The sequence below is a fragment of the Zeus faber genome, assembly GCF_960531495.2.
Source record: "Zeus faber genome assembly, chromosome: 13".
Classification (NCBI taxonomy): domain Eukaryota; kingdom Metazoa; phylum Chordata; class Actinopteri; order Zeiformes; family Zeidae; genus Zeus; species Zeus faber.
The window spans coordinates 9,155,874-9,174,823 of record NC_137198.1 but is presented as its reverse complement, the minus strand read 5'-3'; the positions used below and the strand labels follow the sequence as shown (position 1 = coordinate 9,174,823).

Here is an 18,950-nt window from a genome sequence, read left to right as displayed (position 1 = left end):
GGGCCTTCGGGCCTGGATCATAATGTACAGCAGCATTTCTAATGTTTCTTGCAATGGGAGCCAGGACTGCAGGCACTTTCAGACCGATCGAGTGAACTTTGTGTTTTGTTGTGTAAAAGATTCAGTGTCGTTCCTAGGCCAAATAATCTCTTGAACTTAAACTTGAACTTGAACTTGAGAAATCTAATGAACATGTTGCATTGTACTTGGGTCGCTCCAGGTTCAGAAAGGGAAAGTCTTGTTTTTTCTCCACCCACGCACTTAACCGGCTTATTTCACTCACTAGTTTGGACCTCGGATTTGTGCTTTTTGGCAAATCCACATGGCGCACTCAAAATACTGGGGAGCATTTTAACATTTTTAACCTAGAACTCCCCACCTCTGGACATTATATCCTGTAGTGGTTGTTATATCTGTTAGTATTTCAGAACAGAGCGGTGCAGGAATGAGTCCTAAAACCCCGTTAGCGTTTTTGAACTTTGGGCTCCCTCGTCCCAAAGTCAATGGGTTTTCCGAATGTTTTTTTGGTTCGATGCCCGAAATATGGTCTGCGGTTAACACAAGCTTAAGAGATTTTCACGTTTTGTTCTACCACATATAATACCTCAGCAAATACCCCCGCTTGTGAATTTTGAAGCTTTTACGTGTCTTAGAAAAGGCGGTTCCTGACAGGTGGCTAAATGGAACTACAGCGGCTGTAAGTATCGTACGTGTAAGTATCATAAAACCTTTGTTTGCCATAGAGTTTATTTTCTGTAACTATTCCGATGGAAAAAATCCCTTTGGCTTTTTGTGGAGGGAACCAGGGCGATATTAACTTCCGGGGTGACCTCCAGAAATACCTCATCGCTGGGGCGCTCTGTTGCTTCAAGTGGTTAAATACTAATCATGTGAGAGCAATAATTCAGGAGAAATAATCATTGGAAATTGTGATTCTTCATGATCTCGGTCTAAATTATTCTTCTTCTTGCACATATTTAACTGTACATTTTAGTCTTTACCATGTGTATATAGATATGTTTATATATATATATTTATATATAAATATGTTTCTTAATAATTATTATATGTTGTATGTAAATATGTGGTATGTAGATTGGAGTTGTAACGAAAGTAATTTCCCCCTGGGATTATTAAAGTATTTCTGATTCTGATTAAATTGAGTATAATATTTACTATTTTTTTTTAATTAATTGCATTTTCCTTGTTTGTGGTTATTGTTGTAGTTGTTGTTGTTGTTGTTGTTGTTGTTGTTATTATTATTATTTTTTTTTTTTTAATTATTGTTATTATTATTATTATTGATTGTCTTTGAATTTAAAGCACCTTGAGTTCATGTTGTGGGTATGAAAGGTGCTTTACAAACAAGTATTACAAGCATTATTATTATCATTATTATTATATTCATATATTGAGAATATTTTAGTAATCATTCATTTCATCAAGTCTGTTGCTCTACACAGGGTTACTGTAATATATGTTATTATTATGTTATTTTTTTAAATATATTTTTAATGTCCTGTAATCCTCAGTGGGGGCCCACAATGCACCGCGGGGTGCGTCTGGTGGTGACGTCACCGCCCCAGCAGCCAGTGGGGTGGGGGGGGGGAGGGCGGGGTGCTGCTCCGTCTGGGCGAAGCGACCGAGCTGCGAACACACAACCCGGGGATGAGTTAGACACGGCGGGGCGGCTGTGCCAGGTAGGAGGCAGGGCAGCCATGCTTGGTGTCGTTTTTGTGTCGAAACACGTCGCTCTGTTTCACGTGCCCTGTTCGTGGCTGCGTGGTGTTGGCTGAGCGGCCGCCGGGCAGCCCGGCAGCCCGCCTGGCGCCTTGGAGGCGGCTGGTGTCCGGCAATAAAAGCCCTTGTTGTGGGGGGTGAGGGGTTAGCATGTTAGCCTGTTAGCTCGTTGCACGGGGGGGGGGGGGGGGTTAGCTCCAGTGAAGTGCCCAGATTCCAGCCGGTGCGTGTAGTCGAGCTGCATACTAGAGCAAGCCGGTGACATTGAGCTCGCCGGTGATTAGCCTGCTAACCAAGCAGTGGTGGTCAACGGCAGCTAACTAGCAGAGCAAGCCCACAGGGTTCCAATGTTTGGGGATGTTAGCCTCCCTCTCATGAGCCGTGACACTTTAACTGTTTACTGACAACCTCACGGCGCTGCACCTTTAAATGTCTTGTATTCGGGTTTTTTCGCCTTCAAATAGTAGGCCTTCAAAGTTATTAAAATGTCTTCAATTAGAATTTAACAGTTGTTTCGTTTTTAACTGTGCTATCTGTGATATCAACAGACAGGACATAGAACAGAGAATATGTGTGTATTCGGTGCAGAGTTGGGAAGTGGAGTTCCAAACCTTACAATGCACATCTTTACATCTGCAGGGCAAAAGGGTATTTATCTGCAGGCAAAAGAGTATTTATCTGCAGGCAAAAGTGTATTTATCTGCAGGCAAAAGTGTATTTGTCTGCAGGCAAAAGTAGATTTGTCTGCAGGTAAAAGTGTATTTATCTGCAGGCAAAAGTAGATTTATCTGCAGGCAAAAGTGTATTGGTCTGCAGGCAAAAGTGTATTTGTCTGCAGGAAAAAGTGTATTTGTCTGCAGGCAAAAGTGTATTTGTCTGCAGGCAAAAGTGTATTTGTCTGCAGGCAAAAGTGTATTTATCTGCAGGTAAAAGTAGATTTGTATGCAGGTAAAAGTAGATTTGTATGCAGGCAAAAGTGTATTTATCTGCAGGTAAAAGTGTATTTATCAGCAGGTAAAAGTAGATTTATCTGCAGGTAAAAGTAGATTTGTCTGCAGGCAAAAGTAGATTTGTCTGCAGGCAAAAGTAGATTTGTCTGCAGGCAAAAGTAGATTTGTCTGCAGGCAAAAGTAGACTTGTCTGCAGGCAAAAGTAGATTTGTCTGCAGGCAAAAGTAGATTTGTCTGCAGGCAAAAGTAGATTTGTCTGCAGGCAAAAGTAGATTTGTCTGCAGGCAAAAGTAGATTTGTCTGCAGGTAAAAGTAGACTTGTCTGCAGGTAAAAGTGTATTTGTCTGCAGGCAAAAGTGTATTTGTCTGCAGGTAAAAGTAGACTTGTCTGCAGGTAAAAGTAGATTTATCTGCAGGTAAAAGTGTATTTGTCTGCAGGTAAAAGTGTATTTGTCTGCAGGCAAAAGTGTATTTGTCTGCAGGCAAAAGTGTATTTGTCTGCAGGCAAAAGTGTATTTGTCTGCAGGCAAAAGTGTATTTGTCTGCAGGCAAAAGTGTATTTGTCTGCAGGCAAAAGTAGATTTGTCTGCAGGTAAAAGTAGATTTGTCTGCAGGTAAAAGTTTTCTTTTACAAAGTCCCGTCTCTTTCCCACAGTGCACTGAAACATGGGTCCCTGCGGTGTCTACGTCCTTCTGCTCCTGCTGCAGACCCAACAGGCATTTGCTGAGGATACAGGTAATGGCTATTCATTTAACCCCCTCTTTATTTTTGGTTAATTTATTTTATTTAACCATGTTTTACCAGGTTTGTCTCATTGGGATTCAGAATGTCCTTTACAAGACAATTTCACTGAATACGTACCGTTAAACATAACACACGCAAGGCAGAAAACAGCAGCTATACTAGGATAAGTGAAAATATAGAAAGAAAACAAATTAGAATATACTGCTGCCAAGCTGTAGGGCCAGGGGACTGACAAGTTTTTACATTACTGTTGTAGTTGCTGTGATGTGGTTTTCCTGTCATTCAGAGACAATACCCCCGTCTACAATCCTCTGTGCCCATCCAAATATCTCTCCCTCATCAAACTCAACATAAAAACGCTCTCACCTCCCGACCAAAGGCGTGCGTGTTTACCGGCGGTTGCGTGGTGTCCGTTGTTTGTCTGCCTTAACTCTTTCCGGGTCAAATACATGTGGACGAATTAAGATAATCCGGGTAAGGTGTTTACATGGCAGTTGCAATATTCCCCTAAATTGACTGTGATCGGCTTATTCAAGTGCATGTTAACGCACTACATGACAAATAGTATACGTATAAAAGTGCATTTACTAGTATATAATGATGTACCTGGTGGAACAAACTGATGTGTGTGAGAGAGAGAATTACCAAGGGAGATGACGGTGTATGGAAGAGAGATTTAAAGGTAGAGCTGGTGGTCTAGTAATCAAAAGGTTGCTGGTTTGATCCCAGGCTCCTCCTGCTAGCATGCTGTAGTGTCCTTGAGCAAGACACTTAACCTCTAATTGCTCCTGATGGCTGCGTCCGTCGGTGTTTGAATAATTGTAAGTCGCTTTGGATAAAAGCGTCTGCTAAATATATAGAAAAAAAAATATATATATAGTAATTTAATGACAGAAATCAAGAAAGAAAATACTTTAAGGTAAACAAAGAAGATTAGATCAATTACAAGGAAGATTAGATAAATTATTAAATTTGTTTATTTTTTTTGTAATGATTGCAATTTATTTGCAAAGTACCATAAATATAATATTAATGTATATTTGCACTTAATGTGAAAGACACTTTCCATGTTAGTTATACATTGAGTGCTACTTAAACTCAGTGAGTTACAGGTTGAATTATACTGAAACTTGGTGATTTTATTGGAACTTGGTGACAGTTTCATGTTCTATTATTGTTCCAATGTGAATAATGAACAATAATAAACTGTCAAAATCAGCAGTCTCGCTATTGTGGCAACTGCACATTGCAGAGGTAGTCCGTATGTGCAGCTGTCCCATCACGTGAGCATTTGTCATCGACGTGCAGCAGATCAGAAATCAGAACCTGCAGGTCAGACTTAAAAAATAAAATCTGAAATAGGAATCGGCCGAGAAAAATGCAATCGGTGCATCTCTAGTTGATAAACGTGTTCGTTAGCTCTACGGGATGATGCATTTCAAGGGGTATATCATAATCAGATAAATTACTATAAATAGTAAGCTGTGCTATCTTGCATACAATGTGATTATCCTGGTTATGGGGCGGCTACGTCGTGATAAACTGTTGGAGTCATTCAGCTGCAGTAACTCCAACACCACAGAGACTCCCTGTTACACTGTTGTTATACTCCCAAATATTTTCCCAGGCTTTGGCAGGTCTGCTCCATGGCTTCTTTTCCTTCCCGCAGATGGACAGCTGGTGTGCCTGTGCGACAGCCATAAATGCCTCCAAACCACCCAGTGCCAGGGCACGCGCTGCTTCTCCTCTGTGAACGTGGGCGGCGGCGGGGTGGTGTTTGAGCAGGGCTGCCTGATGGGCCCGGAGAAGATCCTGCTCCACTGCTCCACCGCTCCTTCCTTCCTCCAGGCCATCCTCTGCTGCGGACACGACATGTGCAACAGCAACATCACCAGGAGCGTCCTGATGCCCCTGCTGCTGTCAGGTAGGAAGCAACCACGCCACTGGCCTTCTGGCTTCTCCCCCCGGGGACCATTCAAGTCTCATCTTGCCTTTCATAGCAAGGCAATAAAGTATTATTTATTATCACACAATGACTCTTTAGCGATAACAAGACTTGACTTCTTGAAAAGTACTGCTTAGAGTTTTTATTGGGGAAAAACAGAATTGGTCTGGATTCCCTTTGTTGTAGCTGTGTGTGTGTGTGTGTGTGTGTGTGTGTGTGTGTGTGTGTGTGTGTGTGTGTGTGTGTGTGTGTGTGTGTGTGTGTGTGTGTGTGTGTGTGTGTGTGTGTGTGTGTGTGTGTGTGTGCGCACGCGCACACACTGTGCTGCTTGAAAGTATATGAACCCCTTGAGCAGTTTAGATGTTTGTTGTTTTACCATGATTTCCTTATTTTATCATCACCAGTTTTTATGTATGAAATGTCAGATATGTTTATCAATTGCATGTACTTGTTTAGTGTGACTTGTTTACGTAGCCCAAAAACTACATGAAACATGGAATTAGTGTATGTGCAAAAGTAAGTGAACCCCCAGCTGCATTGGTTAAGTCAAGCAGGTAACCAACTCAGGTCAAACACATTTGGGTGCTGATTTAATCATTTAAGCAGACCAATGAAATGAGACATCCTTGGGAAAAAAATTGGCTGCACTAATTAAAAGAGAGAGGAAACCAACCAAACCACTGTGGTCCCATGCAAATCAACAATGCTGGGAGGAAAGGAGATATCCAAGGACATGAAGAAGAGGGTAGTGACAGCCCATCGGTCTGGGGAGGGCTGTAAGACCATCTCCAAAAGATTTCAGCTCCATCCATCCACTGTAAGACAAATCATTTACAAGTGGAAGGCCTTCAACATGACAGCAACTCTGCCTAGAAGTGGACGCCCATCAAAACTATCACTCAGAAGCACCAGAAGAATGATAAATCAGGTAAAGGCCGACCCACACATCACCTCTAGAGCGTTTCAGACCTCTGGTAGCATCTGGGACAAATGTGCATGCGTCTACAATCATACGAAAATTGAATAGCCCTGGCATTCATGGGAGGGTTGCTAGAAGGAAGCCTCTGCTCTCAAAAAAGAACAAAGCTGCAAGTCCCAACTTTGCCAGAGAGCACTCTGACAAACCAGAGGTCTTCTGGAAGTCCATTCTCTGGACAGACGAGTCCAAAATGGAATTATTTGGTCACATTTAAAACCACCGTGTTTGGAGAAAAGTCAACACTGCATATGAAGAAAAGAGCCTCCGCCCAACAGTGAAGCATGGTGGTGGAAATGTGAAGGTCTGGGGCTGCGTTTCTGCTTCTGGACCTGGACGACTCCATATTATCCAAGGAACCATGTATTCTCGGGCGTATCAACAAATTCTTGACCAGAATCTCCTGCCATCAGTCAGGGAGTTGAAGCTGGGACGGAAATGGATTATGCAACAAGACATTGACCCAAAGCATTCCAGCAAAACTACGAAGGAATGGCTTCAGAGAAAGAGGATTCGTACTCTGGATTGGCCCAGTCAAAGTCCGGACCTTAATCCAACTGAAATGTTGCGGCAAGACCCGAAGAAGTTGGTGCATAGCAGGTGTCCCTGCAACCTCTCTCAACTGGCTGGGTTCTGCAAGGAGGAGGGGGCAAAAATCCCCATAAGCAGATGTGAGAGACTGGTTAGTGGTTACAGAGACTGGTTAGTGGTTACAGAGACTGGTTAGTGGTTACAGAAGACGTTTGGTTGAAGTGATGGCTGCGAAAAGGAGGAGCCACAAGCTACTAAAAGGGTTCACGTACTTTTTCACATTAAATTTTCAGTTTTTGTGAAATAAACCACCTTTGTTGGATGAAATAATGAAAATATATCTCTGTGTGTATGTGTCCATTGTTTGGAAGGTGTGCTTTACAAATTGGGATTTGGATGTATGTTTAATAAGGTTTAATGTTTTTCACAAAAACAGTGACCATGTCTGGGGGGGTTCACAAACTTTCAAGCAGCACTGTATACAGTGTATATGTATATGTCAGCATGTGAATCGTTGAGGTTTATTGTATATTACCAATTATTTTATTTATTTTTTGGGGTTCTTGACTCTCTTACCTTTTTATTGCCTCTTTTGGTGCTGTAACACGGCTGTGAAAGAGGTCATGTGAGTTCATAAATATGAAATTGCTTATATTGTTTTTCTTAGCTCTGGGTTTACACTTATTGTCTATCATTAAGTTATTGTAATAGCCAATTTTACATTTTATTTATCTTAGCTTTATATTTAGGGTTTTTATTGTACATTCCCTATCTTCAAATCAATTCTTAAATTTGCTGTGTATTGCCAATTTATTTTCAGGCAATCCTCAGGTTGTTGCCATTTTCTCTTAATTCTATTTGTATTATGTCTGTTCGATGCAAGCTGTTATGACACCGAAATTTTGCTCCGGGGAACAAACTATCGACCTATCAATATCACATAAGCAATTAAAAAAATGCTAATATGTAGTTCCAGTCGGGGATAGCGTTCAATCACTTCCTTATTATTAGTCTTTTTCTTTCCTTCTTCCTCTCACCTGCCACATTTTAAAACTCCCTCTCCCGTCCGCCCCCCACAGCCCCGGAGGGAGAGCCGGTGCGGTACCGCGTGGAGACGCTGGCCCTCTTGGTGCTCGGGCCCGTGGTGATTCTGGCGCTGCTGTCTGTAGTTTCTGTTCTGGCCTGTAGGAGGCTCCACCACGGGCGCCTGCAGCGGCTGCAGGAGTTTGACACCGAGCAGGGCGCCATCGACGGCCTCATCACCTCCACTGTGGGAGACAGCACCTTAGCGGTAAGGACACTCCTACTTCTTATACCATAAGTCAGCTGCCCAATAATACATGTAATGAAAGTGGTCACGTAATCATGAAAATACTTATGCTAATGAAGTATAAAATTGAGCATTGTGATTTTTAAAATTAATTTGTGGGCCAGGTTTAACAATATATTATGAACGTGTATTGGCCCGCGGCGTGGAGTTCGATCATTTTTGTTTTGTTTCAAAACACGTGCTTTACAATACATAGTCAGTTTTATTCAACTGAGCAATGGCAATTTTGCCAGCTGTCTCACGTACAGATTTCCATTTTCCTGGGATTATTGCGTAAACTTAAATCCCTTTTATTCTATATCCTACAATGTAATGATTATTTACTTTGGGAAGACCACATCCTTTAATTGCAACCCCTCCTTTTAGACAAGTAGTGTTTGCTAACAGAGCCTCATTCCTTCCTCAGGACCTGCTGGATCACTCCTGCACGTCGGGCAGCGGCTCCGGTCTTCCCTTCCTGGTCCAGAGAACCGTGGCCCGGCAGATCAGCCTGGTGGAATGTGTCGGTGGGTGAAACGTCCACACCGTGTCCTACAACTGCTGCGCCTATGTCACCGTACACATTGGGTTGAATTCATCTGCCCGTGAGCAGGAAACTGGGTTACGACTCTTTCTGCCTATTTATTTGCCCTTGAGTTCTTTCATTTCAATTAAAGTCACCTGCAGTCCCAGCAGGAGATGGAAACAGAACAACCTAAAAAGTATATATGGTACATAAATAAACCATTATTTTTATTTCCCCTAGTGGGGATGCCTGAAATGTTCTAATGTGGTCAAGACCAAGTTGAGTCGGGTGTTCCTCGTATGACTACTAGATTAAAACCGCACTTTATTTTGCATTCGGTGGCAGAACAACATACGTAGCCTCCGTCCAGCGCAACACCGCCTTGTGTTCCTCCACTTTCAAACGTTTCATGTCGGTCATAGCCGGTTGCGATCCCGCCTCCCACTTGTTTGAGTTGAAAACAAACAACCCGGCGCAGCAGATGAAGCAGCAACATGCCTCCGTCACTTTGCAGGGAAGGGCAGGTATGGGGAGGTGTGGCGGGGCCAGTGGCAGGGGGAGAACGTGGCCGTCAAAATCTTCTCCTCGCGAGACGAGAAGTCGTGGTTCAGAGAGACGGAGATCTACAACACGGTGCTGCTCCGGCACGAAAACATCCTGGGTGAGTCTGGAGATGGGGATGTTCCAGATTGACCCCCTATTTATTTATTTTTTTTGAGATGTAGTTGCATAACAGACACAAAATTGACGAGTATCACTTGTGTTTTTGAGTATGGTGCCAAAAACCACTCTTGACCAATTCAGCGTTGGTAAAAAAAAAAAAAAAAAAACCCCAACATTTTAAAGCTGACCAGTCCTGTCAACTGTTATGATTATTGTATTAAGGCTGTTAAGAGCAACGTCAATAGCAATTACACTATTGACTTTTCAAGAGATGGGATCTAAACTCAATACGTCTGTTCCCCATCACTTAGTTTGAGTGACAGTCAGCTGTGTTCACCTCAAGAAACACTTTGCGTCCGCTCCGCAGGCTTCATGGCGTCTGACATGACCTCACGGAACTCCAGCACCCAGCTGTGGCTCATCACGCATTACCATGACAACGGCTCCCTGTACGACTACCTGCAGCGGGTTGCCGTGGAGACGTCGGAGGGCCTGGCCATGGCGGCGTCCGTGGCCTGCGGCCTGGTGCACCTGCACACAGAGATCTTCGGCACCGAGGGGAAGCCGGCCATCGCTCACCGGGACCTGAAGAGCAAGAACATCCTGGTCACCAAGGAGCTGCGCTGCTGCATCGCAGACCTGGGTTGGTGACTGGTGTTGTGCTGTCTCCATGTCCCCATGTTGGGCTTTGGCGACGTAGGAAAACGTATCATCACAACTGAAATAACAGGGATATTTTACTATGGCTGGTGTTGAGGAGCTTTCTGTGGTGGCGGTGCGGGCCACACTCCAAACTTCCATCATTTTCTATGACTTGCTGCACCGAGAAACCCCCTTTTCAGGAGGATCTCACCATACATTTCTATATCTGCATTTTATCGACATGAGAAATACTTCCAACTTCAATATACTGCACCAAATTAAGTCTTAATACAGAAATTAAATAGTGGTATTTATCCATAAAAAACATGTATCCAGAGTAGTCAAGGGAATTGACCATCCTTAAATTCTAAAGATTACTCTTTAAAAGCTTTGAACAGTGGTGTTAGCAGGGGGCTGCAGACCGCAACGGGTGATACCAAAATGACATGAACCTTCTTGTTCAGTGTTGCAGCAGAATATTTTTTTTAACATGAAAATATCCCTGTAGTTAATTATAACAAACATTTTTCATAAGCCCACCTTACATGTCCTTTATCAATGTACCTACAAGACATACTGGTACGAAATGGAGAGCGATCTCCGCTCCACGTCCCTTCCGAAAAATAAAATATTTTAGATGTATTTTCCTCCGTTTCCTAATTGAACAAAACAACAAGGCCTGTGCCGCGTCACGCACGCCTCCCCGTTGCTATGGGGTAGAAACCTTTAGTGTGGACACGCTTTACTTGTAAATAATAAATCCTCCACTTGTCCTAAAGCTCGTCTTGCTCCCTCCAGGACTGGCGGTTACTCACTCCCAGGCCGACAACCAGCTGGACGTGGGGAATAACCCCAAGGTCGGCACCAAGCGCTACATGGCGCCCGAGGTCCTGGACGAGAGCATCCAGACGGACTGCTTTGACGCCTACAAGAGGGTGGACATCTGGGCCTTCGGGCTGGTGCTGTGGGAGGTCGCCAGGCGCACGTACAGCAACGGTGAGCGTCACACACTGGCGGGGAAACTTGTTCATATTCAAGGAGACACAAATTGAGCTTAATGCGCGGACTGAATCGATCTATTCCAGCTCATCCATTATTCAGACATTGTCTGGGTAATTAAAATAAGACTTGGGTGATATATCGATAGTTAAATATGGTCTTTAATGCAGCATTAGTTAAGTTATGTGATTTTCTTAACTTTGGCAGATCAATGCCACTACCTGCTTGCTCATAATATCCATATTATCAATGTTTGTTGTATGTAAATGTGTTATCATAGCACCAATAACCATCCCCGGAATGTTGTGAGGTTTAATTTCTCATGGTGTGTAAACTGTGCTTCCAGGTATCGTGGAGGAGTACAAGCCTCCGTTCTACGACCAGGTGCCAAACGACCCCAGCTTTGACGACATGAGGAAGGTTGTGTGTGTGGAGCAGCAGAGGCCCTTCATCCCCAACCGCTGGTTCTCTGATCCCGTAAGTCACCATTTAAAACCCTCAGTTGTTGCCGCGGTTCGGGATTCCCGCATCATTCAGAAGATTTGTTTGCGAAGTCTATTCAGCGGCGACATTAATGTGGAAATTCAAATCACGGCGCAGGCTTTGACGTGTGATTTCTCGGGGGTACTTTGACTGGGTTAACACTGCTTTAGAGAATAATAGTTACTCACCCTCTGCCTCCACTTGTTTCTCAGACGTTGTCTGCTCTGGTGAAGCTGATGAAGGAGTGCTGGTACCAAAACCCTTCCGCCCGGCTGACGGCGTTGCGCATCAAAAAGACACTGGACAAGATCCACAGCTCCCTGGAGAAAGGCAAGGACTCCTGAGGGGGGGCCGACCTTCCGCGTCCGGGCGGGGGTCTCCCGCCGCGATGGACAGAGGGAGAGCCGTCACACCTCTCCCTCCGAAACGCAGCCTGACAGGAAGCAGCCGTGGCTACGAATACAAGCCGGCCGCCGCCGCGTTTGCACTGAACTGTTACGTAAGCCTCGAACCCGGACGGCAGCGTGTTATTACCCCAAATTACACCCTGACGCTTTGCTGCCATACGGGACTGCTCACAGACAATCAGATACATCTACACACGTTAAGTTACTAAGGAGCAGAGCAACAGAATAAAGTTTCAAAAAAACAGGTCTTTTTAAGATGATGGTAATTTATATACCGAGTTTCCACTACTGAGCATCATGCAACATGGATTATAAAGCGGTGACACTTGACTATACGTACGTAGACATTCTGTATCCATATTGTACTTCATAGGAAAACTTGCACTGAACTCTTTTGCTGCATTAGGTCCAACGGAAACTACACAACACTAGAGGTACTGACCAATGGAATACATTAAAAGTATGTTAAGATTTTACATTTTGCTTTATCACTTTCTAGACAGTCGACCTGCTGGACCTTTTCTAGTTTGGAATGTACATTTTTAGTTTACAAGAGCGGGGGTCGCCGTCTGCTTCCTCAGCTTCACACGACGATGTGAGACGCTCCCCAATCATGACCGACGCTCGTTTGGAAACCGTTTTTATTTAAATGAGAAGAATCAATTACATGTTGGGTACAGACTGATTTGCTTTTGACTTTTTTTTTTTAAATATGTAAAAGCATTTACTGCACTGTTATCCACCTTGTATCATATTTACAAACTCAAATGGACGGGAACAAAAAAAAAAAAATCAATAAAACAATAGGAATATGATCACTATTTTATGAGGAACAATTAAAATTTGACTGAACATTAAAAAAAAGTTGTTTAAACTGCTTTTCCAGTGCAGGCGGAAAGAGCACATGGCCGTTCATTTGATTTAGCAGCAGATACAAACCATCTCCCAGTGCTTTCATAGAGAAATGGGCCAATTAAAACAAGGTTGTTGTGAAATCAATAAATGGCAGACAGGCTGAAGCAAACAATGCAGTTTGTTTTTTCAAGCTTAATTGGCAAATTGCTCAGTGAAACGTAGGGCAATATGGATATTGTGATACAAGATTAGGAGGCTGTTCCAAAATTCCACTCGTTGCTTGGTCATAATGTCCTACAATATTACAAGTTGTTTCTCAAGTGTCTTTACACATATAAATGAAAGCATCAATAGTACCCAAAATATCAAATTAGCGATTGAGTTATTTATTTAGATTTCATTTTGTCAATATCACCCAACCCTAGTTGTATAACCCTACTTTAAGATGAAGCACACAACTATACTATATCTCCATGTATGTACAAAAAAACATTCACATTCCACCTTGTCGTTTCCTTAACATTGACACCAGAACTGTCTGCAAGGGTCACTTCAAGTCGTCTGGGAGCATCTTGTATGGGTTGAGAATACCTTTGGGGTCCAGTAAAGCTTTAACGTTGCCCATCAGCGCCACCGCCTGGCTGGGTTTGCTGTAGTAGATGTAGTTCCTCTTCTTCAGGCCCAGGCCGTGCTCAGCGCTGATGCTGCCATGGCAATGGGCCGTCCACTCGTATACAAAGGGCTCGATGGCCGCCAGGAGGGCGGGGTCTTTTTCAGAAGAGGTGACATTCAGGTGGAGGTTCCCATCGCCTGGAGAAGCAGACAAACAAAAATGACTGTGCATCTTTTAGGGTTGGGCGATATGAATATCCACTACTATTAGGGTGGGGGAGAAAAATCCATATAGCATAGTATTGTGATATTTTGCAGGGCAATGTGGCCACCAAATATCAATATTTTATTACATAGGTTGCAAATACAAATTCCAGTTTTTGGTACGACAATAAGAATTTTTAAATTCAATCAATAAAAAACGTTCTTGGTTGCAGTTTGTGTTGTGAGCTGGGATCCCCCCCCCCCCCTCGCTCACTCTTACCGATGTGTCCGTATCCCACCACGCTCTTTGCACGGCCCCCCACATGCTCCCTCATGTCCGTCACCAGCCGGTAGAGCCGCTCCACCGGGAGGGAGACGTCGTACTTGTAGGGGAAGCCGTCGTGAGTCACGGCCTCCGTCAACCGCTCACGCATCGACCACAGGGCCTGATGGAAACATGAGACCACAGTCCAAAAACAAAAAAATTATTGCCGCACGATTTACCCTTCGAGAGAAATATCAAACTACGCGATAAAGATTTACCTTGATTTTGGCATCCTCGGTTGCCACCGTCCCGTCAGTGACCAGTGATGATGTCATGGCCTCCTCGAGGAAGATGTGAAGCTTCTCCTCGTCGTGAGTCGCGTTGGATCCGGAGGTTTCTATCACGATGTAGAAAGGGCATTCTGCGGTACGACGGCGTGAAGTGAGAACCCGAGTGCTTGGTTGTTTTGTTTTTTTATCTATTCATTAAGCCATTCTGTGTTTGTACATATTTGTGAACCTGCGATGGGGTTGGCCAGCTTCAGGTGTGTGTTGAGCAGCCTCATACACTCTCCATCCAGGAACTCAAAGGCCGACAGGATCTCTCCCAGCATGCCTTTGCACAGTTTGAATGTCGCCAGCAGCTGCTCAAACGTCTCACAGCCTCAATGTGGAAGCAGGGAGCGCAGATAAAATATTAATTATTCTTCGGTATCAATAATAACGGCGTCAATAATTCAAAGAATACATTAAAATAAATAAGCTAAATAAAACCAACGTCGCCGAAACAAATGAATCGCAGCGTTTCCACTACCAAAAGGCAGCGTGGTAAGATCAACAGATGTGGTGTTGTCACCAACCAAGGAAGGCCACGTGGACGGCGCTGGGTTTCCGTGGACACAGGATGGACACAGCGGTGATGACCCCCAGCGTTCCCTCCGACCCGATGAAGAGCTGCTTGAGGTCGTATCCCGTGTTGTCCTTCCTCAGCGTAGCCAAGCAGTCCAGCACCCGGCCGTCCGCCAGAACCTGGAGAAGAGGTTTATGACGAAACAATGGCATAGATAGTATGCAGCAGTAGTATTTTGTAATTAAAAAAAATATATAAAATTAAAAGTAAATAAAAAAAACAAGGAAGACTGGCAACTATAGCTGGATAGATCTGTTACAGCTCAGATTTGCAGTTTCGAACGCGGCTCTTATGCCCGGCTCGGTTTAAAAACACATTTCCAGCAAATGTGGAGACTCCGGGTTCAGAAAGTAAAACTCCACTCCGAATTTTGAGTCAACTATGTGGATCCAACTGATGAGGGAAATACGGCGAATCGGTGCACGGCGGGAACTAAAACCAAAAAAATGGCAGGACTTTTACTTTCTGAACCTAGATTTTCCAACCTCTGCTTTCCAGGCTCGTGCTTTCCTGCCGATGTCCCAATTTAATGAATTATCCGGGGGGAAAAACTCTTTCCGTCGTCACTGTGAGCAAAAGGATCGAATAACTGAGTGCGGCGGTGGTAAAGCCTGACAAAACATACAGAAATCTCTTTCCTCAGTTTCTCCCTTGGCGTCATCACTCACCACCTCCAGTCCCAACACAGTCCCTCGCAGCGAGCCGTAGCGCAGGAGCCTGAGGCCGCCGGCGTTGGTCGCCACGTTGCCCCCGATGTGGCAGCTTCCTTTCGCCCCGAGATCCAGGGGCATGATGTGGTCCCTCGCCTCCAGGTAGAGAGAGAGGTTCTCCAGGACGCAACCCGCCTGGCAGGTCAGGATGCCTGAAGGGTCAGAGACAAAAAGAAAAAAAAAAAAAAAAGGTCAGAAGAGCGAAGAGTGTTCGTAAATGGTACGAAGGTCTCTCTTCAATATATGGAAAATGCAAAAAAATTAAAATTTGTTTATCAAAAGCTATAAAAGAGCGACTGATCAGTTCAGATGAAACATGTAAAAAAAATAAAAAAAAGCACCATTTCCAGAATCGTTATCAAATTCACATTCTGGAATGTATGTAGTGTTTTTGTTGCCAGTCTCTGTACAGTTTAAAACATTTGTATATTTTATTCTACTGTTAATTTTGCCCATTTTTTAGGCTTTAATACTTTGTTCATTTTTTCTTTTCTGTTTTTTTGGATCACTGTTTGTTTATTTATTTATTTTTTAATTGTTTTTCTGTTATTTTGTAGGTTATATTCTTGTTGTTCATCATTAGGTTTCATGTATATTGTCATCATTTATTGGGTATAGCTCACAGTTGGGTTTTTTGGTATATTTTCATCTGTTGCCATTTTCTTTTTTACATTTTTTTTTTTTATTCCATTGCTTTATTATTACCCATTTTTTTATTTTAGCTGTTGTGGACACTGCAATTTTCCTCCGGGGACGAATAATGTATCTAATTATTTTAAACATTTGGTAATTGCACTCATCCTCTTCTGTGTCACTCCCTCTAAAGGCAGGAATTCCTACATCTCAGACCTGAACAGTTGAAGGCGTAGCTAATGTGGAGCTACAGCTTGCATTTGTTCTCCCATTAATAAAAAATATCAGTTTAATTTATATTATCAAAACCAGCCTTTGTACCACACACACAAAAATAAAAAATAAAAATCTTTGTTTTTATTGTAAGAAACTCAATCCTTCGCCATCACATTTGTCAGAATTTTTAGGAATAACAATTGGATCTAATAAGAACCGTTTCCCTCCCCGGAAGCTCAAAACCATGGTGACCTACCAGAGACACTGTCGAAAGTCAGGACGTTGTTCATGAGAGCGGTGGAGAGGATGATCTCGTCGTAGACCGGCACGCTGCCGCCCACCAGCCCCGTGTTGCCCCCCTGAGGGTTTACTGCCAGGTTCCGGCTGTTACAATACCTGCCAAAGGAAATAACGCCAAATTGATCTTATCTATGTGAATTTTATTGCATATCTCTCTCTCTCACACACACACACACACACACACTCTCTGTTGGCTTACTTGCGTAAATTAAACATAAATATTAGTACCTTTACAAGTACCCATAAGTATAACTTTTTCCTTACTTGAGAATTTGAGACACCTCCTCTGTCGTCTGAGGTCTCAGTAGAACTTCACTGTAACCTGCCAGAGACACACATTTAAATAAGAGGGTCGCGCGTCAATGAAATATGCCAAAGTACCCAATTCCATGAGCCGAATAAAGCTCCGGCTGACCTCTCACCGACTTGAGCCAGTCCACGTTATTGAACTCCAGCAGGTCCGGGTCGGTCACGGTCCCAGCCGGCAGGGTCTTCCTGAAGAAGGCCAGGTCCTCCGCGGCGACTCTGGAGAAGGGCAGCCGTTCCGGGGGAGCCGAGGCCCCAACGTGGACGCCGCGGGATTCCATCACCCGTCGCCCTGAAGTGCTCGGGAGACGGAGCTGGCGGAAGGCCGACGACGGCGAAGGCTGGCCGCCGGCCTGCGGGGGCGGGAGGGAGCTGCGGCTGCGGCTGCTCAGGAAGGTGAGCGCCGTCCTCAGACCCAAACTTCTGCGGAGAGCCCCAGCCATGTCCGGAGATGTTCTGCGGGAACGGGACTGAGGTGGATTATTGGTCCCGTAACACGAGATTCAAGCTCTAAAAAATACAAATTTTATACAAATAACCTCAGTCATTAGAGATTCATGACACGTTGCCGTAGCAAGCAGAAAAGGCCACACTAACTTATCAGTGTGCAGATGATTTTGAGTCTTGAGCCTCATTTCCTCCATGGTTAAAAATTCCCTCGTGTGTTTTCCAATGTGTTTAGTTATGTGTCTATATATTTGGGGGGGGGGGGGGGGGGGGTTGCCTTAAACAGGTGCAGTACAAATAAAACTACTCACATAGCAGATAAAAGGATGATTAAAGACAACCTTCAAGATTATTAAATGTTTAGCTCATTAAAACAAAAAAAATATATAGAAAAAAATGGCAATATACAATAAACATAAAAATGAACTAAAAAACAACAACATACAACAGAGCTAAACATTAACTAAAAACAATAGAACGATTTGGCTAAATACATAAATAATCCTCTGTGTCAACAATTCATTCTGAGGAAAAATAGGAAATTGTGCAGGTTTGTGTGAATGTGGAATCTGTGCACAAACAGTGTGCGATTGGGAAATTAAACATTACTACACACGACAAAATGAACAAGCTTATCATCTATAGCAGATTAGCTAATGAGCATACTAGCTCTCTTAGCATACTTCGCGTTCAAGCTCCTCAGTAAAGCAAACGAGCCTCTGCCGCGGAATTCTCAACATAGGTTCTGCCTCTCATCGCCTCACGCCGCAACGACGCCCGGGAAACGCGGCAGAGCCGGGGGACAAGGAGGTGCTCGGGTTCGCCCCGCGGACAGGTGCTAGCTGCGCCCCGGGACGGCGTGTTAGCACTAGCATGCTAGCCCGCCGGCGCTCCATCCGCTGCCGGTTCAATGCCGGGTGGCACTGCGTCGTCCGATCAGAACGCGGCTTTCTGGGAGCCAATAGGAAGGCGCGACGCATCTCCGGTTGCCGCTCAGAGATGTCAATATTATTCTCGTGACCTGGATGGATGAAGTTCTGCATTAGAGAACTGTCATTATTGTGAGTGATCCACACAGAAACGCACGATAGCCCTCTAAATAAAAACACTCTCACTTGTTTAACAAAAAACCCAACGAACTTAGCTGAGTACCAGTGTGTGATTATATTATATTAGTACTTAAATGCATTTAAATTATTACAATTAGAAGTCCTTGTCATATTCAGTGTCCTGATGTTAGAATATCCATATAAAAAATAAATAATAATAATAATAATAACAACAACAATAATAATAATAACAACAACCACAACAACTATAATTTACATTTACATTTACATTTAGTCATTTGGCAGACGCTTTTATCCAAAGCGACTTACAAGGGAGAATAACATTCAGCTACATTGCGACAGAGATTAGTGTAATAACAACATTGGTATAACAATAAATACTGCAAGGTGGTGCTAAGTAATTGTAGATTAGGACAGGAGGTACTCACTGAAGAGCTGGGTCTTCAGGTGCTTCTTAAAGACAGAGAGGGAGGTCCCCGCTCTGGTCATTTTTGGCAGCTCGTTCCA

At 43.7% G+C, this 18,950-nt stretch overlaps 2 protein-coding genes across 3 annotated transcripts; one reads left to right on the top strand and one right to left on the bottom strand.

Moving 5' to 3' along the window:
- The first annotated feature begins 1,605 nt into the window (after nucleotides 1-1,605).
- Nucleotides 1,606-12,731, top strand: acvr1l (activin A receptor, type 1 like). Its single transcript, XM_080012408.1, has 10 exons — nucleotides 1,606-1,700; nucleotides 3,346-3,426; nucleotides 5,105-5,359; nucleotides 7,967-8,178; nucleotides 8,624-8,723; nucleotides 9,237-9,383; nucleotides 9,753-10,028; nucleotides 10,826-11,023; nucleotides 11,373-11,503; nucleotides 11,722-12,731. Exons 2-10 carry the CDS (start codon nucleotides 3,357-3,359, stop codon nucleotides 11,851-11,853), a joined length of 1,521 nt encoding a protein of 506 aa, XP_079868534.1. The 5' UTR covers nucleotides 1,606-1,700; nucleotides 3,346-3,356; the 3' UTR covers nucleotides 11,854-12,731.
- A 133-nt stretch (nucleotides 12,732-12,864) lies between these two features.
- Nucleotides 12,865-18,183, bottom strand: d2hgdh (D-2-hydroxyglutarate dehydrogenase). Of its 2 annotated transcripts, XM_080012406.1 has the most exons (10): nucleotides 18,057-18,183; nucleotides 17,036-17,382; nucleotides 16,885-16,942; nucleotides 16,577-16,716; nucleotides 15,430-15,623; nucleotides 14,712-14,880; nucleotides 14,372-14,515; nucleotides 14,131-14,273; nucleotides 13,868-14,033; nucleotides 12,865-13,581 (listed from the first exon to the last, which is right to left on the bottom strand). In XM_080012406.1, exons 2-10 carry the CDS (start codon nucleotides 17,367-17,369, stop codon nucleotides 13,319-13,321), a joined length of 1,611 nt encoding a protein of 536 aa, XP_079868532.1. In that variant the 5' UTR covers nucleotides 17,370-17,382; nucleotides 18,057-18,183; the 3' UTR covers nucleotides 12,865-13,318. The 2 variants fall into 2 exon arrangements, with proteins under 2 accessions (XP_079868532.1, XP_079868533.1); XM_080012407.1 differs by lacking the exon at nucleotides 18,057-18,183 and having other exon boundaries at nucleotides 17,043-17,099.
- Nucleotides 18,184-18,950: the final 767 nt, after the last annotated feature.

Excerpts from the sequence above, each read along its gene's own strand:
- d2hgdh (XM_080012406.1), bottom strand. The coding sequence starts at position 17,369 with ATGGCTGGGGCTCTCCGCAGAAGTTTGGGTCTGAGGACGGCGCTCACC. Across the intron at positions 14,516-14,711 it reads CGTCCACGTGGCCTTCCTTG|GCTGTGAGACGTTTGAGCAG; the intron begins GTTGGTGACAAC and ends TTCCACATTGAG. Across the intron at positions 14,034-14,130 it reads CCGAGGATGCCAAAATCAAG|GCCCTGTGGTCGATGCGTGA; the intron begins GTAAATCTTTAT and ends TGTTTCCATCAG.
- acvr1l (XM_080012408.1), top strand. The coding sequence starts at position 3,357 with ATGGGTCCCTGCGGTGTCTACGTCCTTCTGCTCCTGCTGCAGACCCAA. Across the intron at positions 8,179-8,623 it reads TGGGAGACAGCACCTTAGCG|GACCTGCTGGATCACTCCTG; the intron begins GTAAGGACACTC and ends TTCCTTCCTCAG. Across the intron at positions 11,504-11,721 it reads ACCGCTGGTTCTCTGATCCC|ACGTTGTCTGCTCTGGTGAA; the intron begins GTAAGTCACCAT and ends CTTGTTTCTCAG.